At 61.8% G+C, this 15,802-nt stretch overlaps 1 protein-coding gene across 2 annotated transcripts in view; it reads left to right on the forward strand.

The window, feature by feature from the left end:
• Positions 1 to 3,285: 3,285 nt before the first annotated feature.
• COL7A1 (collagen type VII alpha 1 chain) overlaps positions 3,286 to 15,802 on the forward strand; it is a 30,763-nt gene continuing 18,246 nt past the window's right edge. The window contains exons 1-41 of one of the 2 annotated variants that reach the window (XM_044933611.2): positions 3,286 to 3,698; positions 4,171 to 4,351; positions 5,008 to 5,167; positions 5,253 to 5,346; positions 5,438 to 5,599; positions 5,772 to 5,932; positions 6,014 to 6,143; positions 6,246 to 6,362; positions 6,466 to 6,612; positions 6,699 to 6,815; positions 6,891 to 7,040; positions 7,132 to 7,254; positions 7,897 to 8,040; positions 8,132 to 8,257; positions 8,363 to 8,506; positions 9,094 to 9,213; positions 9,371 to 9,514; positions 9,872 to 9,997; positions 10,098 to 10,244; positions 10,499 to 10,621; positions 10,984 to 11,130; positions 11,386 to 11,520; positions 11,606 to 11,752; positions 11,835 to 11,971; positions 12,252 to 12,378; positions 12,464 to 12,610; positions 12,698 to 12,870; positions 12,966 to 13,001; positions 13,086 to 13,112; positions 13,207 to 13,251; positions 13,325 to 13,387; positions 13,783 to 13,854; positions 13,950 to 13,985; positions 14,128 to 14,163; positions 14,342 to 14,413; positions 14,510 to 14,587; positions 14,811 to 14,837; positions 14,919 to 14,972; positions 15,115 to 15,177; positions 15,273 to 15,332; positions 15,450 to 15,485. In XM_044933611.2, coding sequence (XP_044789546.2) covers positions 3,614 to 3,698; positions 4,171 to 4,351; positions 5,008 to 5,167; positions 5,253 to 5,346; positions 5,438 to 5,599; positions 5,772 to 5,932; positions 6,014 to 6,143; positions 6,246 to 6,362; positions 6,466 to 6,612; positions 6,699 to 6,815; positions 6,891 to 7,040; positions 7,132 to 7,254; positions 7,897 to 8,040; positions 8,132 to 8,257; positions 8,363 to 8,506; positions 9,094 to 9,213; positions 9,371 to 9,514; positions 9,872 to 9,997; positions 10,098 to 10,244; positions 10,499 to 10,621; positions 10,984 to 11,130; positions 11,386 to 11,520; positions 11,606 to 11,752; positions 11,835 to 11,971; positions 12,252 to 12,378; positions 12,464 to 12,610; positions 12,698 to 12,870; positions 12,966 to 13,001; positions 13,086 to 13,112; positions 13,207 to 13,251; positions 13,325 to 13,387; positions 13,783 to 13,854; positions 13,950 to 13,985; positions 14,128 to 14,163; positions 14,342 to 14,413; positions 14,510 to 14,587; positions 14,811 to 14,837; positions 14,919 to 14,972; positions 15,115 to 15,177; positions 15,273 to 15,332; positions 15,450 to 15,485 — 4,419 coding nt within the window. In that variant the 5' untranslated portion in view covers positions 3,286 to 3,613. The remainder of the gene's footprint in view (positions 3,699 to 4,170; positions 4,352 to 5,007; positions 5,168 to 5,252; positions 5,347 to 5,437; positions 5,600 to 5,771; positions 5,933 to 6,013; positions 6,144 to 6,245; positions 6,363 to 6,465; positions 6,613 to 6,698; positions 6,816 to 6,890; positions 7,041 to 7,131; positions 7,255 to 7,896; positions 8,041 to 8,131; positions 8,258 to 8,362; positions 8,507 to 9,093; positions 9,214 to 9,370; positions 9,515 to 9,871; positions 9,998 to 10,097; positions 10,245 to 10,498; positions 10,622 to 10,983; positions 11,131 to 11,385; positions 11,521 to 11,605; positions 11,753 to 11,834; positions 11,972 to 12,251; positions 12,379 to 12,463; positions 12,611 to 12,697; positions 12,871 to 12,965; positions 13,002 to 13,085; positions 13,113 to 13,206; positions 13,252 to 13,324; positions 13,388 to 13,782; positions 13,855 to 13,949; positions 13,986 to 14,127; positions 14,164 to 14,341; positions 14,414 to 14,509; positions 14,588 to 14,810; positions 14,838 to 14,918; positions 14,973 to 15,114; positions 15,178 to 15,272; positions 15,333 to 15,449; positions 15,486 to 15,802) is intronic. The other variant, XM_006065163.4, reaches the window with a different exon arrangement.

The following is a 15,802-nucleotide window of genomic DNA, read 5'->3' on the forward strand; positions in this document are numbered from 1 at the left end:
CTGCGTCGTCCCTCTCTCGTCCTTGGCATGGAGTCCCTGGGCCATGGTGGGGGAGCGGGGACTTCCCCCGGGTCTGCGTGTCCTGGAGGCTCTGCCTTCCCACAGGCTGATGTGTCCTTAGTCAGGGGCGAACGTGGGGGCTGTAGCCTGGAGGCCGGAAGCCTTTGATGCCTGCGGGGAGCCGAGGCCAGCTGTTTGCAGTTAGCCACATGGGGGATGCTCCTCACCAGCCTGTCCCAGGAGAGGGGTGTGGGGGGCCATGGGAACTGCAGACCCAGCCTTTATCCTGCTAGGGCTCCCAGCCTAGGGATTCAGGTGGGAAGCCCCTTGTTGTGGGTCCTGGGGGTCACCCTCTGGGGGACCCTGGACCCCCCAGACCAGGAGAGCCCAAGAAATGTCCTCGAGGAAGCCGCCTCTGTGTGTTTACTCTGGATTCTGGGAGGAGGATAGCCCGGGGCATAGTGTTCCCATTTGGCTTCTCACTGCTGCCTGGACAGGCAAGGCAAGAATCCTTTGCCTCGATTTGCCGCTGACTCAGGCTCTAAGAATATCCCTGAGCTCAGTGGGGCCTGAGCCCCCTCCCTCGACGCGCTCTGTCCCAGGCAAGTCCTGAGCTGCTGGCCTGGCAGTCCCCTCCCCGTCTCCTGAGGACCTGCTGGAGCTCACAGCTGTCTAGTCCCCTTGCCACCTCTGGGCTCCGGTCCCCAAGGCAGGAGGGCAGATAGGCCCTCTTCCTGTCCCCCCCACCCTTCCAGTCAGGGTTCCTAGGAGCCCAGTGTGGGGTGGATGGAAGTGTGGGGCCCAGTTTGCCTGTGAGGGAGGTGGTGCTGGCAGTGATGGACAGGGTTCTGGGAGGAAGTTTGCTGAGAAGGCGGCTATTCAGAAGTGTCCAGAGCACCTGCAGTTCACTCCCACCACCCCGGTATTCCTCTCCCTTACCCTGTTTGTTGCCATGGCTGCCTGCTGTCCCATGTTTGAGCCCCGGGAGGATGGGCCTTGGTTTGTCTGCTAAGCCCAGGCCTGGCCCTCAAAGGCCACAGGTGTGCTGGACACAGCAGTCAAGCTCCCTGGGGTGACGTCCTAATGGGCCTTGCAGACCTAGCCAGGGAGTTTGATCTCTCCTCTGGAGGCGTACTGAGGGAGATGTGTTGAGGGTTACTGGGAAGAGGAGTGACTTGCTCAGCTGACAGCCTGGGGACTCAGGAGCATTTCCGTGTGGTCCCGGCGAGCCTTCACTGTGGCAGCTCTAGTAAGAAAGGGCCTGGGCTGCGGGGGGCACAGGCTGGACAGCATCCCCAGCAGGGCTGGGGTACCACAGAGGAGGGGTGGGTTGGAGGAGGATGACCTGCCCAGCTTTGGCTGCCGTTCTGAGGAATTTGGAAGTGTCTTAAGACAGTGGTGGGATGTGTGGGGTGGAACCCCCCAAAAGAGGCCCCAGATGGAGACGTACGGTGCAGAGACTGAAGTAGAGGAGGAAATGTCCAGGGGAGTGTAGGAGGGAGAAAAAGACCTCTAGGGCCCCACTGCCCAGATGGAGGGAGCTGGTTTCTGGGGCTGGGCCCTAGGCTGTGTGCCTGCCAGGAGGCTGGAGCCAGGGGCCTCAGAGGGCCACACCCCTGCTCATGAGCCTCCCGGGAGCACCAGACAGGCACGCGTCTGCAACCTAGCTTCCACCAACAACCTCTCCTCCCAGCCTTTGAGTGACCCCCCTCACAGCAGGCTGCCCTTCCTTTTGGGGGGTCACTCATGGTTCTGATGAGATGGACACCTGTTCCTCCAATCTCCCCTAAAGGCCAGACCCAAATGTGTGTGTGTCTACACTGTGTACCAGCCCTGCTCTGCACAGCCACCCTTCTGTGTGAGAAGGGGTAAGGGTCTTGAGGCGGGGCTGCCTCTGTAATGAGAGCCTGTCTGGTTCTCTGCAGCCCTCACCTATAGGACCTATAGGACAGAGGACTGGGTGATCCTTGGATGTGGCTGAGAAGATCTTCACCTTGGGAAAAGGTTCTGGGCCCTATGGATCACAGTGCTGTACCCATGATAATTTGGGGCTGTCCCTGTAGCCTGCTGGATAACAGGAAGACCAGCTGTGCGGATGGGCCTCACCATGGCCAGCTCTGGCCACACCAGAGACCCTCAAGCCCTAGAGGAGGTCAAAGCAGACAGGTTCAATAGACGTGCCATCCCCATCTCTTCCCCATTAGCCCGTGGAGCCCTAGGAGAGGTTGGCGGGGTGGGCCAGGCATGTTGGAAGGGGCACAATGGCAGCGGTGAGTATAGGCATAGTCTCCAGGCTTCCCAGAATTACTCAGGAGTAGCAGAAAAAAAATAACAGGGCCTGCTCTTGGGAGTGACTCTCTGCCTCGGTATCACCCCCTATAATGAACACAAATGCATATACAAAGAGGGTCTCTGGCCTGCAGGTGTGTTAGGGGACTGTCCATGATCACAGAACCTGCAGGAGACAGATGGGAAGTCAGCCTGGTAAAGGGGAGAGGAGCGGGGTGAAGGTCGTTATGAAGGTGGACACTACAGGTGGAGCAAGAAAGAGAGGGCAGCAAGAAAGGGAGGGGGGGACCAAAATGACCTCTGGGCCTGGCAGAAGTGATGGGTGGATGGGGGTCTCAGAATGTGTGGTCAGGGGCCTGGCTGGAGCAGGACAGGCCCACCAGTGGGGGTGGAGGCAGGAGGGGATGGATTCCTGAGAGAGGAGCTGTCGCTGTGGGTGGTCCACCCTCCACACATGGTAGCCCCTCCCAGCAGCACAGCTGGATGGCATCTGCCTGGGCATAGCGGGGGATGCGGATGCAGGACACCAGGATGGCCACGTCTGCACAAGCACGACCCAGATTCTCTCCTGGCTTCCCCCTCCACAGTGGGGGCGGACGTGACGTGTCCAGTGGTGCACACCGTGCAGACCAGCGGTGCCTCGGGTTCCCTGGGGTGAGCCTGAGTCCCTCGTTTGCTGTTGAGGGCATCGGGGTGGGAAACAGGAGACCCACCAGACAGGGATGGCTGAATCAGAAGAGAGGCCGGCGGGACTCATGGCCTGAGGGCTGTCTGGGTGCCCCTGTGGGGGGGCGGTGAGTCATCCCCAGCTGCAGCTCCCCCCACCCCACCCCACCCCACCCCACCCCACCCCAACATCCTGCTGCGTCTTGGGTCCCCAGGAACCTCTCTGGAGTCCGGTCTCCAGTAGTCACTTCCAGTCTGACGTAAAGCAGCCAAGATTCCTGACCCTACACGGGATGGAGGGGGCTCCCTCAACCTCTCTCTTGTAGAGAACCTCCCAGGGGAATCCCAAAAGCCACCAGTGGTGGGGGGCTTTACACTTAAATGGAGCCTGATCGTCCGTCACGGGGAGGGGTAGCAGGGGCGGCGACCTCTGGGACGATGGGTTGGGGCGGGCCGCCTGGGTCCCCGCCCGCCGCTCCGCCCCCTTGGGATCAGGGACTTTTCTCTGCTGTGGCGGCGGGACTGCGGCGCGTCTGGCGACGGGAGCCTCGGGCCAGCAGGCAAGACCGGGACTGGGGGTGGGAGAGCGCCAGGCTGGGACCCGCCGAGGCCGAGGGACAGAGGCGGGAGTCCTGGCTGCCGGTCTCCCTCACCGAAGATGAGGCTGCGGCTCCTGGTGGCTGCGCTCTGCTCCGGGATCCTGGCAGGGGCTCCCCGAGTATGGGCCCAGCCCAGGGAGAGAGGTGGGTACGGCAGGGAAGGACCCCATCCAGGGCACTGCACCTTGTCACCCGGCTCCACTCGGCCCTCATCCTAGAGCCCGCCTGCCACCCGCTGCAACTCCGCGCGCATTTCTCCTAACTCTCCCCCGGACTCCCCAAACCCTCCGCGATCCACGCTGCGTCTCCCCAACTGCATCCAGATGTCCGTGGGTCCCCTACCCCTATGACAGTCTGCGCTGGTCCCCAGAGGCCAACCTCAGTCCCTGATTCACGCCCGCACCAGCGACTCTGCCTCCCCACCAATCCTCCGCTGGAGAGTCCGCTCCGGGCTCCACCTCTGCTCCCTCCACCGCTCCCAGGCCCAAGCCAGCCTGGGCCGGTTTGCACAGTGGATGAGGCCCACCCGCCCCCTCCCCAGCCCCAGGGGACCACTGTGAGGGGAGAGGGTAGGTGGGCTCCAGGAAGAAACCCTGATGACTCTTGCCGGCCACAGTGAGCTGCACGCGCCTGTACGCCGCTGACATCGTGTTCCTCCTTGACGGCTCCTCGTCCATCGGCCGAAGCAACTTCCGCGAAGTGCGGGGTTTCCTTGAGGGGCTGGTGCTGCCCTTCTCCGGGGCAGCTGGGGCACAGGGTGTGCGCTTCGCCGCCGTGCAGTACAGCGACGACCCACGGTCAGTGGACCCCCACAACTGGACCCACCCGGAACCCTCCCCTAGTCAGAAGCAGAGAGCTCCAAGCCCCTGGGTCAGGTTTTAGGGAATCCAGGGGGTCCTCTCCTTCCACCGTCCAAGGCATCCTTTTAAGAAGCAGGGATCTCCCAGGTGGAGCCCTGACACCTGAGACCCGGCTCCCCACTGGCTCCTGCCAAAGTCAGGGGCTCTGTTTTCTGATCTGGAGATGGAGAGCCTGTGGGGGAGGCCAGGGGCTTGAGATGGCCTGGGTCTGCTGGACTCCCCATGTTCTAGCCTCCTGATGCCCGTCAGCCTCTCATTCAGCAGAGGGCCTCCCTGTCTGGCCAGTGTCCACCTCCCTACAACAGGGCCCTTCCTCCTACCATTATTTAATTAAACAGACATCCCAGCCCCTGAGCCTGGGAGCCCCACTGGGGCCAGGCCTGCTCAAGCCCAGCCGCAGGCAGGACACAGAGAGGCACCTAATGACTTTGTTGGCTTGGGAGCTTCAGGGATGGAGGGAATCACAGAATCAGAGAACCGAGAGGACCCTCAAAGGGGCCTGATAACTCACCACCCTCACCCTAGAGACCTCTGAGAGGCCAAGGCCAGCACAGGTTCTTGTCCCTAACCTGCTGCTACCCGCCTCTCCACAGGACAGAATTTGACCTGGATGCGCTTGGCTCAGGCGGCGATGTGATCCGTGCCATCCGAGAGCTCAGCTACAAGGGGGGCAACACGCGCACAGGGGCTGCGATTCTCCACGTGGCTGACCGCGTCTTCCTGCCCCAGCTGGCCCGACCTGGTGTCCCCAAGGTGATCTCTAACCCTGCCCTGCCTTCCAGGGTGACCCCACGTGAAGGGTCTGAGGCAGTCCTGACTTGACCCTGCCCTGCCCCAGGTCTGTATCCTCATCACAGACGGGAAGTCCCAGGACATGGTGGACACAGCTGCCCAGAGGTTGAAGGGGCAGGGAGTCAAGCTGTTTGCTGTGGGTGAGCACCATGCTGGGGTGACGGGTCAGCTGGGGCAGGGGCACGTCGGAGGGCATGTGGGCAGCTGAGCCCTGACTGGGCGTCACCTCAGGCATCAAGAATGCCGACCCCGAGGAGCTGAAGCGAATCGCCTCACAGCCGACCAGCGATTTCTTCTTCTTCGTCAATGACTTCAGCATCTTGAGGACGCTCCTGCCTCTGGTTTCCCGGAGGGTGTGCACAACTGCGGGTGGTGTGCCCGTGACCCTGCCCCGTGAGTTCCTGCTCACTCTGGGTGCCCTGACCTGAACCCCGGCCCAAACCCCAACGTGGCCATGCCAATTCCATCCCGTGTGCTCCTAACCTTTGACCCTGGTGCTGACCCTGCACCCTTAGTGCTGACCCCTGATTCTCTTGCCTGGTTGCCTGACTGCCCCCTTCCCCAGCCGACGACTCGACCTCTGGTCCACGAGACCTGCTGCTTGAGCCGGGCAGTCAGTCCTTGAGAGTCCAGTGGACAGCGGCCAGCGGCCCCGTGACTGGCTACAAGATCCAGTACACACCCCTGACAGGGCTGGGGCAGCCACTGCCGAGCGAGCGGCGGGAGGTAAGGTTGTCGGCAGTGGGAGGTGGAGGGCTGGGGCTTAGCTGGGCAAGATGGAGTGACCGCTGATCCTGGGCATCACAGGTGAGCGTCCCAGCTGGTGAGACCAGCGTGCAGCTGCAGGGTCTCCGGCCACTGACTGAGTACCAAGTGACGGTGGTCGCCCTCTACGCCAACAGCATCGGGGAGGCCGTGAGCGGGACCGCTAGGACCAGTGAGCAGTTTTGCTAACCTCTGACCTCACTCGCCCAATCACCCACCCCTGTAACCCTTCTCCGCTCTGGACTCACTAATCCCCGATGGGACCTTCCCCTAGCTGCTCTGGAGGGGCCAGAAGTGACCATCCAGAACACCACAGCCCACAGCCTCCTGGTGGCCTGGCGGAGTGTGCCAGGTGCCACCGGCTACCGGGTGACGTGGCAGGTCATCAGGGGTGAGTGAGGTGCTGTGGGAGGAAGGGAGTCCCTGCGCCTCAGACAGGACGGTGGGGTCCTGAGTCTGCAAGACCCACTGACCCTTCTGTGCCCCCCGGGCAGGTGGGGCCACGCAGCAGCAGGAGCTGGGCCCTGGGCAGGGGTCAGTGTTGCTGAGGGACCTGCAGCCTGGCACTGACTATGAGGTGACCGTGAGTGCCCTGCTTGGTCGGAGCGTGGGGCCAGCCACCTCCCTGACTGCCCGCACTGGTGAGAGGGCTGGGTGCTTCCTTCAGGCTGGGTGGGCAGGCTGGCTGGGCACAGAGGACCACTGATGTCCCATGTGCCCCTGGCAGACACGTCCGTCGAGCAGACCTTGCGTCCTGTCATCCTGGGCCCCACGTCCATCCTCCTCTCCTGGAACCTGGTGCCTGAGGCTCGTGGCTACCGGCTGGAGTGGCGGCGTGAGAGCGGTCTGTGCAGGAGGCCGGGGTGGGCAGGTGGGGTAGAGGCCTGGCCTCGGCTGGCCTAACCCTGTCCTCCTGCAGGCTTAGAGGTGCCACAGAAGGTGGTGCTGCCCTCTGACGTGACCCGCTACCAGCTGGATGGGCTGCAGCCGGGCACCGAGTACCGCCTCACTCTCTACACGCTGCTAGAGGGCCGTGAGGTGGCCACCCCAGCGACCGTGGTCCCCACTGGTGAGGGCCCTGTGGGCGCGGTCAGGTGAGCAGGGACGGGAGCGGGGATGTCCCAGGCCGCCTCTCACGCGGTGCTCTCTTGCCGGTCCAGAGCTGCCTGTGGGCCCCGTCACAGCCCTCCAGGCCACCGAGCTGCCTGGGCAGCGTGTGCGAGTGTCCTGGAGCCCAGTTCCCAGCGCCACCGAGTATCGCATCACTGTGCGCAGCGCCCAGGGTGAGGGAGACACTGCCAGACTGTGCAGACCCTGAAGTTCCAGCCCTCGGGGTCTGACTGCACCCTTACTGCATCCCTTTCCACTCCTGGGGCTCTACCGCCTCCTCCTGTCTCCTTGTCCATCCATCTCCCAAGAAGGCCCCGAGGCCACACCTGTCACAGGGCCTGTCTTACCCCTGTCCTGCCCCTGCCTAGCTCTGCACCTGGATCTGTCTCCACTCCCCACCCCACATCCCTGACCATAGCTTTCACCTTCTCCACAACCACGAGCTCAACCCCCGCCCTTCTATAAGCTTAGCTGGGACCACTGTCCTCCCCTGCCCCCATTCAGTACCGACCCGATATCATTATTAATGACCTGTCAGCTCACATTGCCATCCACCAACTTCTGACATCCTGCATCTTATGTCCCTGTCTGCTCCCTCCCATCACTAGCACCATTCATCACAGGCCTGTTTTTCCTGTGTCGCTGACCCTCATGACTCCTTGTATCCCCTGTCCTTACATCTCATCCTTTTCTGTCCCACGTCCCATCCCTCACTGACCCTTTTCGCCCTGTATCTCTGTCCATCACTGACCGCCTTCGTCCCCCGCCCCCATCCCTCACTGACCCCTGCCTGCCTGTCCTACCTTCTCTCGTAGGGGTTGAGCGGAGCCTGGTGCTTCCTGGGAGTCAGACGGCCTTTGACTTGGATGACGTCCGGGCTGGGCTCAGCTACACAGTGCGGGTGTCAGCGCGAGTAGGCAGCCGGGAGGGCGCTGCCAGCACCCTCACTGTCCGCCGGGGTGAGCGTGGCACGCGAGGGCCGGGGGGACAGCTGCCTGACTCACTCTGGGGTCCTGGTTTTAATCCCTGACCTCTGTCTTTAACTCCCAGAGCCAGAACCCCCACTGGCCATCCCAGGGCTGCGGGTCATGGCATCGGACGCAACGCGAGTGAGGGTGGCCTGGGGACCAGTTCCTGGAGCCAGCGGATTTCGGATTAGCTGGAGGATGGACAATGGTCAGCGGGCGGGGGGTGGGAGGGCTGTCGGTGGGGGACGATCAGGGTGTGGGCGCCTGAGGGCAGGCAGGGGCCATGTGTGCCAGCACTTCCCTCTGACACTAGGTCTGGAGTCCAGCCAGACAGTCCCTTCAGACTCTACTGCCACCGACATTGTGGGGCTGAGACCTGGGACCTCCTACCAGGTGGCCGTGTCGGCGCTGCGAGGAAGAGAGGAGGGCCCTCCTGCGGTCATCGTGGCTCGAACCGGTCAGGGCCTGACCCGGCCCCCTGGCGTTCTCTCTCCAGTGCTCTGTCAAACCCCATGGCTTCCCTCTCAGACCCTTGCTTCTCCACAGAACTCCAGTCTCCCGCTTTAGATCCCCACTGCCTCCTCCCCCAGAAGCCCTGCTCCCCACTCAGTCTCCCTTGGCTCCCCTGAAGTCCCTGCCTTCTTCAGATTCCTTTACCTCTCTCTCAACACCCTGCTCTTCTTGCCCTCAGGTTCCCACCTCCTCACCTCTCAGACCACATTGCCTGTTTTCTGCTAGCTCTGACCCTCCTCTTAGACTTATATACTTTCTACTCCTAATATCTCCACCAGAACCCTGTTACCTTCTCTGTCAGATGCTCTGGTCTCCCAGATTCCTGTCCGCTGCCGCCTCAGATTTCCACTGTCCCTTCTGTCCGAACCCCTCTCCTTCCCCATCTGACCCACCCACTGCCTTCCGCTGTCAAATCCCTGCCTCCGGTTAGATTCCCATTGCTTTCCTCTAGTAGATAGATACCCACCACCTCCCCCATCAGACCCTCCGCTGCCTCTTCCATCAGACTCCCCCATTGCCTCTCCCCTCCAGATCCCCTGGGCCCAGTGAGATCGGTCCATGTGACTCGAGTCAGCAGCTCATCTGTCACCATCACCTGGAACCGGGTTCCTGGTGCCACAGGGTACAGGGTCTCCTGGCGCTCAGGCCGAGGTGGGGACCAGGGATTTGGGAAAGGAACAGAGGTTTTGGAGGTTGGGGTGGGGCAGGTCTGGGTGGAATGGGAGCAGGGGGTTTCTTAGGGGTCCAGGTGGGACATTGGGGGTCAGAGTCAGGATAGTCCTAGGGCTGCCTTCATCCTCACTCCTAGGCCCAGAGAAATCCCAGTTGGTTTCTGGGGAGGCCACAGTGGCCGAGCTGGATGGACTGGAGCCAGATACTGAGTACACCGTGCGTGTGTGGGCCCGTGTGGCTGGTGTGGACGGGACGCCTGCCTCTGCGGTTGTGAGAACTGGTAGGTGGACCCTGGCCAGCTGTTAACCACAAGTCACTGACTGGCCTGTCCTGCTGTGTATTCCTGAGTGCTCCAGCTGCCCGCTCCATCACTGACCCGCCGTGGCTTCTCTCCCCACATTGACCTGCCCCACACTGACTAGCAGGCCATGCACAGTGACCTCCTGGCTGCGCCCCACTGCCCACCCGGAGGCACTGAGCTCCTCCCTCTCAGGAGCTGCCTACACTGACCTGTCACACTCACCTCACACTGAGCTTCAGATAGCCCTTCCTGCACTGAGTAAGGTCTCAATGCCTGTTCCGCCACCCGCTTCTCTGCCAGCTCTCCAGTGACCCTTTTCCCTGCCTCTGCCCCCAGACCCTCGGCCCGTGGGCAGTGTGTCGAAGCTGCAGATCCATAATGCTTCCAGTGACGTTCTGCGGGTCACCTGGGTGGGGGTCCCTGGAGCCACAGCCTACAGACTGGCCTGGGGCCGGAGCGAGGGTATGGTTCCCTGATCCTGCACTTGCCCTTCCTGGCTGGGATTGCCCCCTCTGGCCCGCCTCCTGTATCTCTGACTGCTACTCTATGCTCACCTGGCCAGGTGGCCCCACAAGACAGCAGATTCTCCCAGGAAACACGGACTCCGCAGAAATACGGGGCCTCGAAGGCGGAGTCAGTTATTCAGTGAGAGTGACCGCACTCATAGGGGACCGCGAGGGCGCGCCTGTCTCCATTGTCGTCACCACCCGTAGGCAGAGCTTGGGCTGGGGCGAGCCTTGGCTTCCTCCAGGGCTTGGGGGCGGGGTTTGTGCTCGGGAATAGAAAAGGGACCAGGGATTGGTCGTCGTGAACCTGTGGGGGTGGGGTCTTCTGGAGGAGGTGGAATGCAGCCTGGATCCTGGGACCTATTGGAGGCGGTGCGTCTTCCAGGGTTGGCCTGGGATTGGCACAGATCGGGGCGGGGCGGAGCCTCCCTGATGAGCGTGCTTTTTTTTTCTCTAGCTCCTGAGGCTCCTCCAGCCCTGGAGACACTACGCGTGGAGCAGCGAGGGGAGCACTCACTGAGGCTGCACTGGCAGCCGGTGCCTGGTGCACGCGGCTTCCGTCTGCGTTGGCGACCTGAGGGTGAGAGGTACCCCCGGTGGGGGGGTGGCGGAGTTAGGGATCAGTGGGGGAGGGGCTTGGAGTGGGGTCCGTGAAATCCGTGAGAGTGGGCACGGATTGTCAGTGGGGGGTCTGCGGGATTGCTGAAAATACCTGGCATCAGTCACTTAGGTGTGTGGGATCAGTGAGGGTCATTCAGCAGAGTCAGCGAGAATGAGGATCACAGTCAGGAGGTAGACCCCATTTGCAGAGTCAGTCAGTGAGGCTGGCGGGGGTCATGGTCAGTAAGGTAAGTGAGGGTCAGTGAGGTGGACATGCCCATTAATGCTAGCCTGTAGCATCCTCCTACATGCCCCCGACCTCCACTCTCACGCCTGCCCCAGGTGGCCGGGAACAGTCCCGAGTCCTGGGGCCGGAAGTCAGCAGCTATGACCTGGATGGGCTGGAGCCAGCGACCCACTACCGCATATGGCTGAGCGTCTTGGGGACGGCTGGAGAAGGGCCCCCCTCGGAAGTGACTGCATACACTGGTGTGCTCCTACCTCTCCTGATGACCTACACCTCTACCCCGACTTCCTGCACCTGATGACCTACCCTGACTTCCTGCACCCCATGACCCTGAGTGACTCCTGTAGCCCACTCTACCACTCTTAACCTGGGGTGATCCCAGCATGACTTCCGGTGACACTTCCTTCACCAAGCTGAATCTGCCCCAGGGTCTCCTTAGATCTCTCTGGGTTCTCAGGACATAGACTCTGATCCCTGGTCTTTGATTCCTCCTCCAGAGTCACCTCGTGTCCCAAGCACTCAACTGCGTGTGGTGGACACGTCAGTCGACTCAGTGACTCTGGCCTGGACCCCAGTGTCTGGGGTATCCAGCTACATCCTATCCTGGCAGCCTCTCAGAGGCCCTGGCCAAGGTGAAGGGGAGGCCTGGGTTGGGGCAGGTTGGCAGTGGGGGCTCCATGGAAGGCATCCTGTTTAACTGAGTTCTGTCCTCTGCAGAACTGCCTGGGGCCTCACAGACACTTCCGGGGACCTCAAGTTCCCAGCGGGTGACAGGCCTAGAGCTGGGCATCTCCTACCTCTTCTCCCTAACTCCTGTCCGGGACGGTGTACGAGGTCCTAAAGCCTCTATCACACAGAGCCCAGGTAGGGTGGGCACCGCAGGAGGGGCCCACCAGAATAGCTGGATGGGCCGGGCTCCTCAGAAACTCAGCCCCCTTTCCTGCAGCGTGTCCCCGTGGCCTGATGGATGTGGTGTTCCTGGTGCACACCACTCAAGACAATGCTCATCGCTCGGAGGCTGTGAAGCAAGCCCTGGAGCACCTGGTGTCTGCACTCGGGCCTCTCGGGCCACAGGCGGTCCAGGTTTGGCCCCAGAGGCAGCCAGATTCCGGCCTGTCTCTGCCCACCCCTGGCCCTGACACCATTTCCCTGCCCTGCCAGCGGTCCAGGTTTTCTCCCAGCCCTTCCGCAGGCTCCAGATCGCCTCACTAGCTGGTTGACTCCACATCCTGCCATCACCCCTGAGCGCCCAATAGCGCAGGTTTACTTACACATGTTGGGCTGTGTCCCACCCCCCTCCAGGCTCTGTGTCCCCTCTCCCTGCTGGGTCATCCTCTCCAGGCTCTGTGTCTGCCCACCCTAGGTCGGCCTCCTGTCCTATAGTCACCGGCCCTCCCCACTGTTGTCGCTGAACAGCTCCCATGACCTTGCCATCATCCTGCAGAAGATCCGCAACATCCCCTACACGGACCCAAGTGGGAACAACCTGGGTAAGGACTCCAATGGACATGGACTCTTGGGGCTCTCCCTTGGGGAGCTCGGTGCCCCTGGGTTCTGACATGTCCTTTCTCCCAGGCACAGCCGTGGTTACAGCCCACAGATACCTGCTGGCACCAGATGCGCCTGGACGCCGCCGGCATGTGCCGGGGGTGATGGTTCTCCTGGTGGATGAGCCCTTGAGAGGTGACATCTTCAACTCTATCCGTGAGGCCCAGGCTGCTGGTGAGGACCAGGGCTGGTGGGAATGGGACCTGGGAGCAGCCTTGGCCCCGGCAGGGTCATCATGCAGGTTGCTGGACCACTCCTTAGGGCTCAAAGTGATGATGCTGGGGCTTGCGGGAGCTGACCCAGAGCAGCTGCGTCGCTTGGTGCCTGGCATGGACTCTTCCCAGACCTTCTTCGCTGTGGATGATGGTCTGAGCTTGGAGCGGGCCGTCAGTAGTCTGGCAGCAGCCCTCTGTCAGACAGCCTTGACCACGCAGGTTTGGAAGGGGCATCTGGGGGACTAGGTGGTGAAGAGTGGGTCTGGGGGCTCTTGGTTGAACTGCCTGACCTCAAGGAGACCCTGTATCCACAGCCACAGCCAGAGCCTTGCTCAGTGCATTGTCCAAAGGTGAGTGTCCAGGGTTGAGAGTGTGAGTGAGGGCCACTCTTGGGGCAAGCCACTCTGACCCTCACCTGACTTGTCTTTCCCCAGGGCCAGAAGGGGGAACCCGGACAGATGGTGAGTGGCTCCGATGGGGGGTAGAGAATGGGTTGGGGGGCCCAGTGCAGTAGGGGAGGCCAGCAGCAGAGGACTCACTGATCACCTTTCCTAGGGCCTGAAAGGACAAGCCGGGCCTCCTGGCCCCCCCGGCCTCCCGGTGAGTGCCTCCCCACGCCTGTCGTCTACACCCCGAGTAGCGAAGTGTCCCCTCACCTGCTCTCTCCTTACAGGGCAGGATTGGTGCTCCTGGTCCCCAGGGACCTCCTGGAAGTGCTTCTGCGAAGGGCGAGAGGGTGAGTGTAGAGACCACTGAGGTTCCCCTAAGACAATCCTCGAAGCTTCAGAGTATTTCTGGAAGCCTAAGAGAATGTGATAGACTGCGGCAGAGACTTTGGGGAAGGGTCTGAAGTGGAGGGGGCCAGTGGGGTTTCGAGGGCCCCAGAGAGCCTGGGTGGAAGTTCGAAGTCCTCAAGACACGGAAGGCCCTGGCCTCATCACTGCCCCTGTGCCTGGGGTTTGGCTCCCTTCAGCTCAGGGGCAGCATCTTGGCCCCACGGCTCCACCCCCAACGGCACTTGAGCCTGTGGGGTGAGGGGTCCAGGTGAAGAACAGTCAGTCAGCACCCCTCCAGCGAACCAGGGGCACTGACGGAGGGTCCCTTCCTGCTCTGACCTCTTTGTCTCCTTAGGGCTTCCCTGGGGCAGATGGGCCTCCAGGCAGCCCTGGCCGCCCTGGGACTCCTGGAGCCCCTGGTCCGAAGGTGAGTAAGCCTTGCCCTCGCAGTTCACATGATGGGACGCTTTGCTTGAGTGGGTGGGGTGGTCTGACTGTTCTGACTCTGGCTTCTGTTTACAGGGCTCCCCAGGGTGGGCCGGCCCTCGTGGAGAACCAGTAAGTTTTTCTCCCTCTCGGCGTTTTCCCAGAGCTCTTTCTGCAGGGGGGGGACCTGGGGTGGTGGAGCGGGATTGGCCTGTGGGGGCCCAAACTGAAACGCGCTGAGATCAGACATCACCCTTTGCTCTTTTGCCCTCAGGGAGAGCGAGGACCCCGAGGCCCAAAGGGGGAGCCGGTAGGTGAAGGATGGAGGGGAGGGAACCAAGCTGGATGTCCCCGGGGGGAGCAGAGTTGCCCCACCTGACGCTGTGCAGGGCCTAAGGCATCATGAGGAATAGCTGGGGACCTCTGGGGCTTCTCCCACCTCAGGGTTCCCATACCCTGAATCCTGCCTGCTGTTCTCTGTCCTGCAGGGAGAGCCTGGACAAGTCATTGGAGGCGAGGGCCCAGGGCTTCCTGGACAGAAAGGGGACCCTGGACCTCCGGTAAGTTCTAGAGTATGGTGGTGGGGGGAACCTACGGGGGGTGGGAGAGAATGGGGGTCTATGGGATTGTGCTTTATACCTTGTCTCTTCCATCAGGGTCCCCCTGGATCTCGTGGGCCGCTGGGGGACCCGGGACCCCGGGGTCCCCCGGGATTTCCTGGAACAGCTGTGAAGGTGACAGCATGACCACCATGCGACCCAGTGACCTGGTGACCTCATTTGAGCCCCCACTACCCCTGCTGGTCACTCTGAGCCCATAGGCCCTCTTGGCCACCCCCCGCCCATGACTCCTCAGGTCCTCCGTGACCTTTGTAACCCACTTTGACCACAAGATGCCCATTCGCCCTGGGATCTTGGGAAGCAGAGGTGTGGTCATGGGTCATAATCTCTCTTCCAGGGTGAGAAAGGCGATCGTGGGGAGCGGGTAAGCAAGGGGCACGTTAGGTGGGGGTGGCAGGGAACCTGATTGCCGCTGGCCGTCCCCCGACCTGCTGTTCCTTCCCAGGGCCCCCCTGGACCAGATGCTGGCACTGCTGCTCTGGGCGAGCCTGGGCTGCCGGTGAGGGAGCTCTGAGGCTCTGCTGGGGACCCCGGGGGCCACGCTCGGGGTGTGGATAGAGGAGCCAAGGGCTCTGCTGGGGCAGTGGGGGGGCAGTGCTGGGCCAGTTTGCGGCTCTCAGTTTTTCCTCACTTCCTCCTAGGGTCTTCCTGGAAGCCCCGGACCCCAAGGCTCAGTTGGCCCCCCTGGAGAGAAAGGAGAAAAGGTGGGAGACGCGCCCTGTTGGTGTCGCAGTTCTCGGGTAGAGGGAGGCGGCCGGGTGCAGGGAGCAGGCTCTTTTACCATCTGTTCCTCCTTCAGGGTGACTGTGAAGACGGAGCCCCGGGCCTCCCAGGACAACCCGGGATCCCGGGTGAGCGGGTGAGTGTGGGGCCCAGGGGTTCTGAGTGTGGTGGGCAAGGCCCCAGCCCTCAGCCTCAGCCAGCAACCCTCTACTCCATCCTTATTACCAAACCCAAATCTCTGAACCCCTTTCAGGGCCTTCGGGGACTTCCTGGAGATGCTGGCCCCAAAGTAAGTGCCGGGACTTCCCTGGGGGCCCAGTGGTTAAAACTCCGAGCTTCCAGTACAGCGGGTGCAGCTTTGATCAGGGAGCCAAGACCTCACATGCTCCATGGCCAAAAAAAGAGATCATAAAACAAGGGAAGCAATATTGTAACAAATTAAATAAAGACCGAAATTACTTAAAATAAAAACCAAAAAACGTGCCCTTTGGGGAGGTCAGGTATGAGGGGTGGCACGCTGGAACCCCTGCAGGATTAAGGGATGCAGAGGACGGAGGTGAGAGTTCTCTCCAGGTCAGAGGTTGCGTTTCAGGGGTGGATGACTGG

The sequence above is a fragment of the Bubalus bubalis genome, chromosome 21, assembly GCF_019923935.1.
Source record: "Bubalus bubalis isolate 160015118507 breed Murrah chromosome 21, NDDB_SH_1, whole genome shotgun sequence".
Classification (NCBI taxonomy): domain Eukaryota; kingdom Metazoa; phylum Chordata; class Mammalia; order Artiodactyla; family Bovidae; genus Bubalus; species Bubalus bubalis.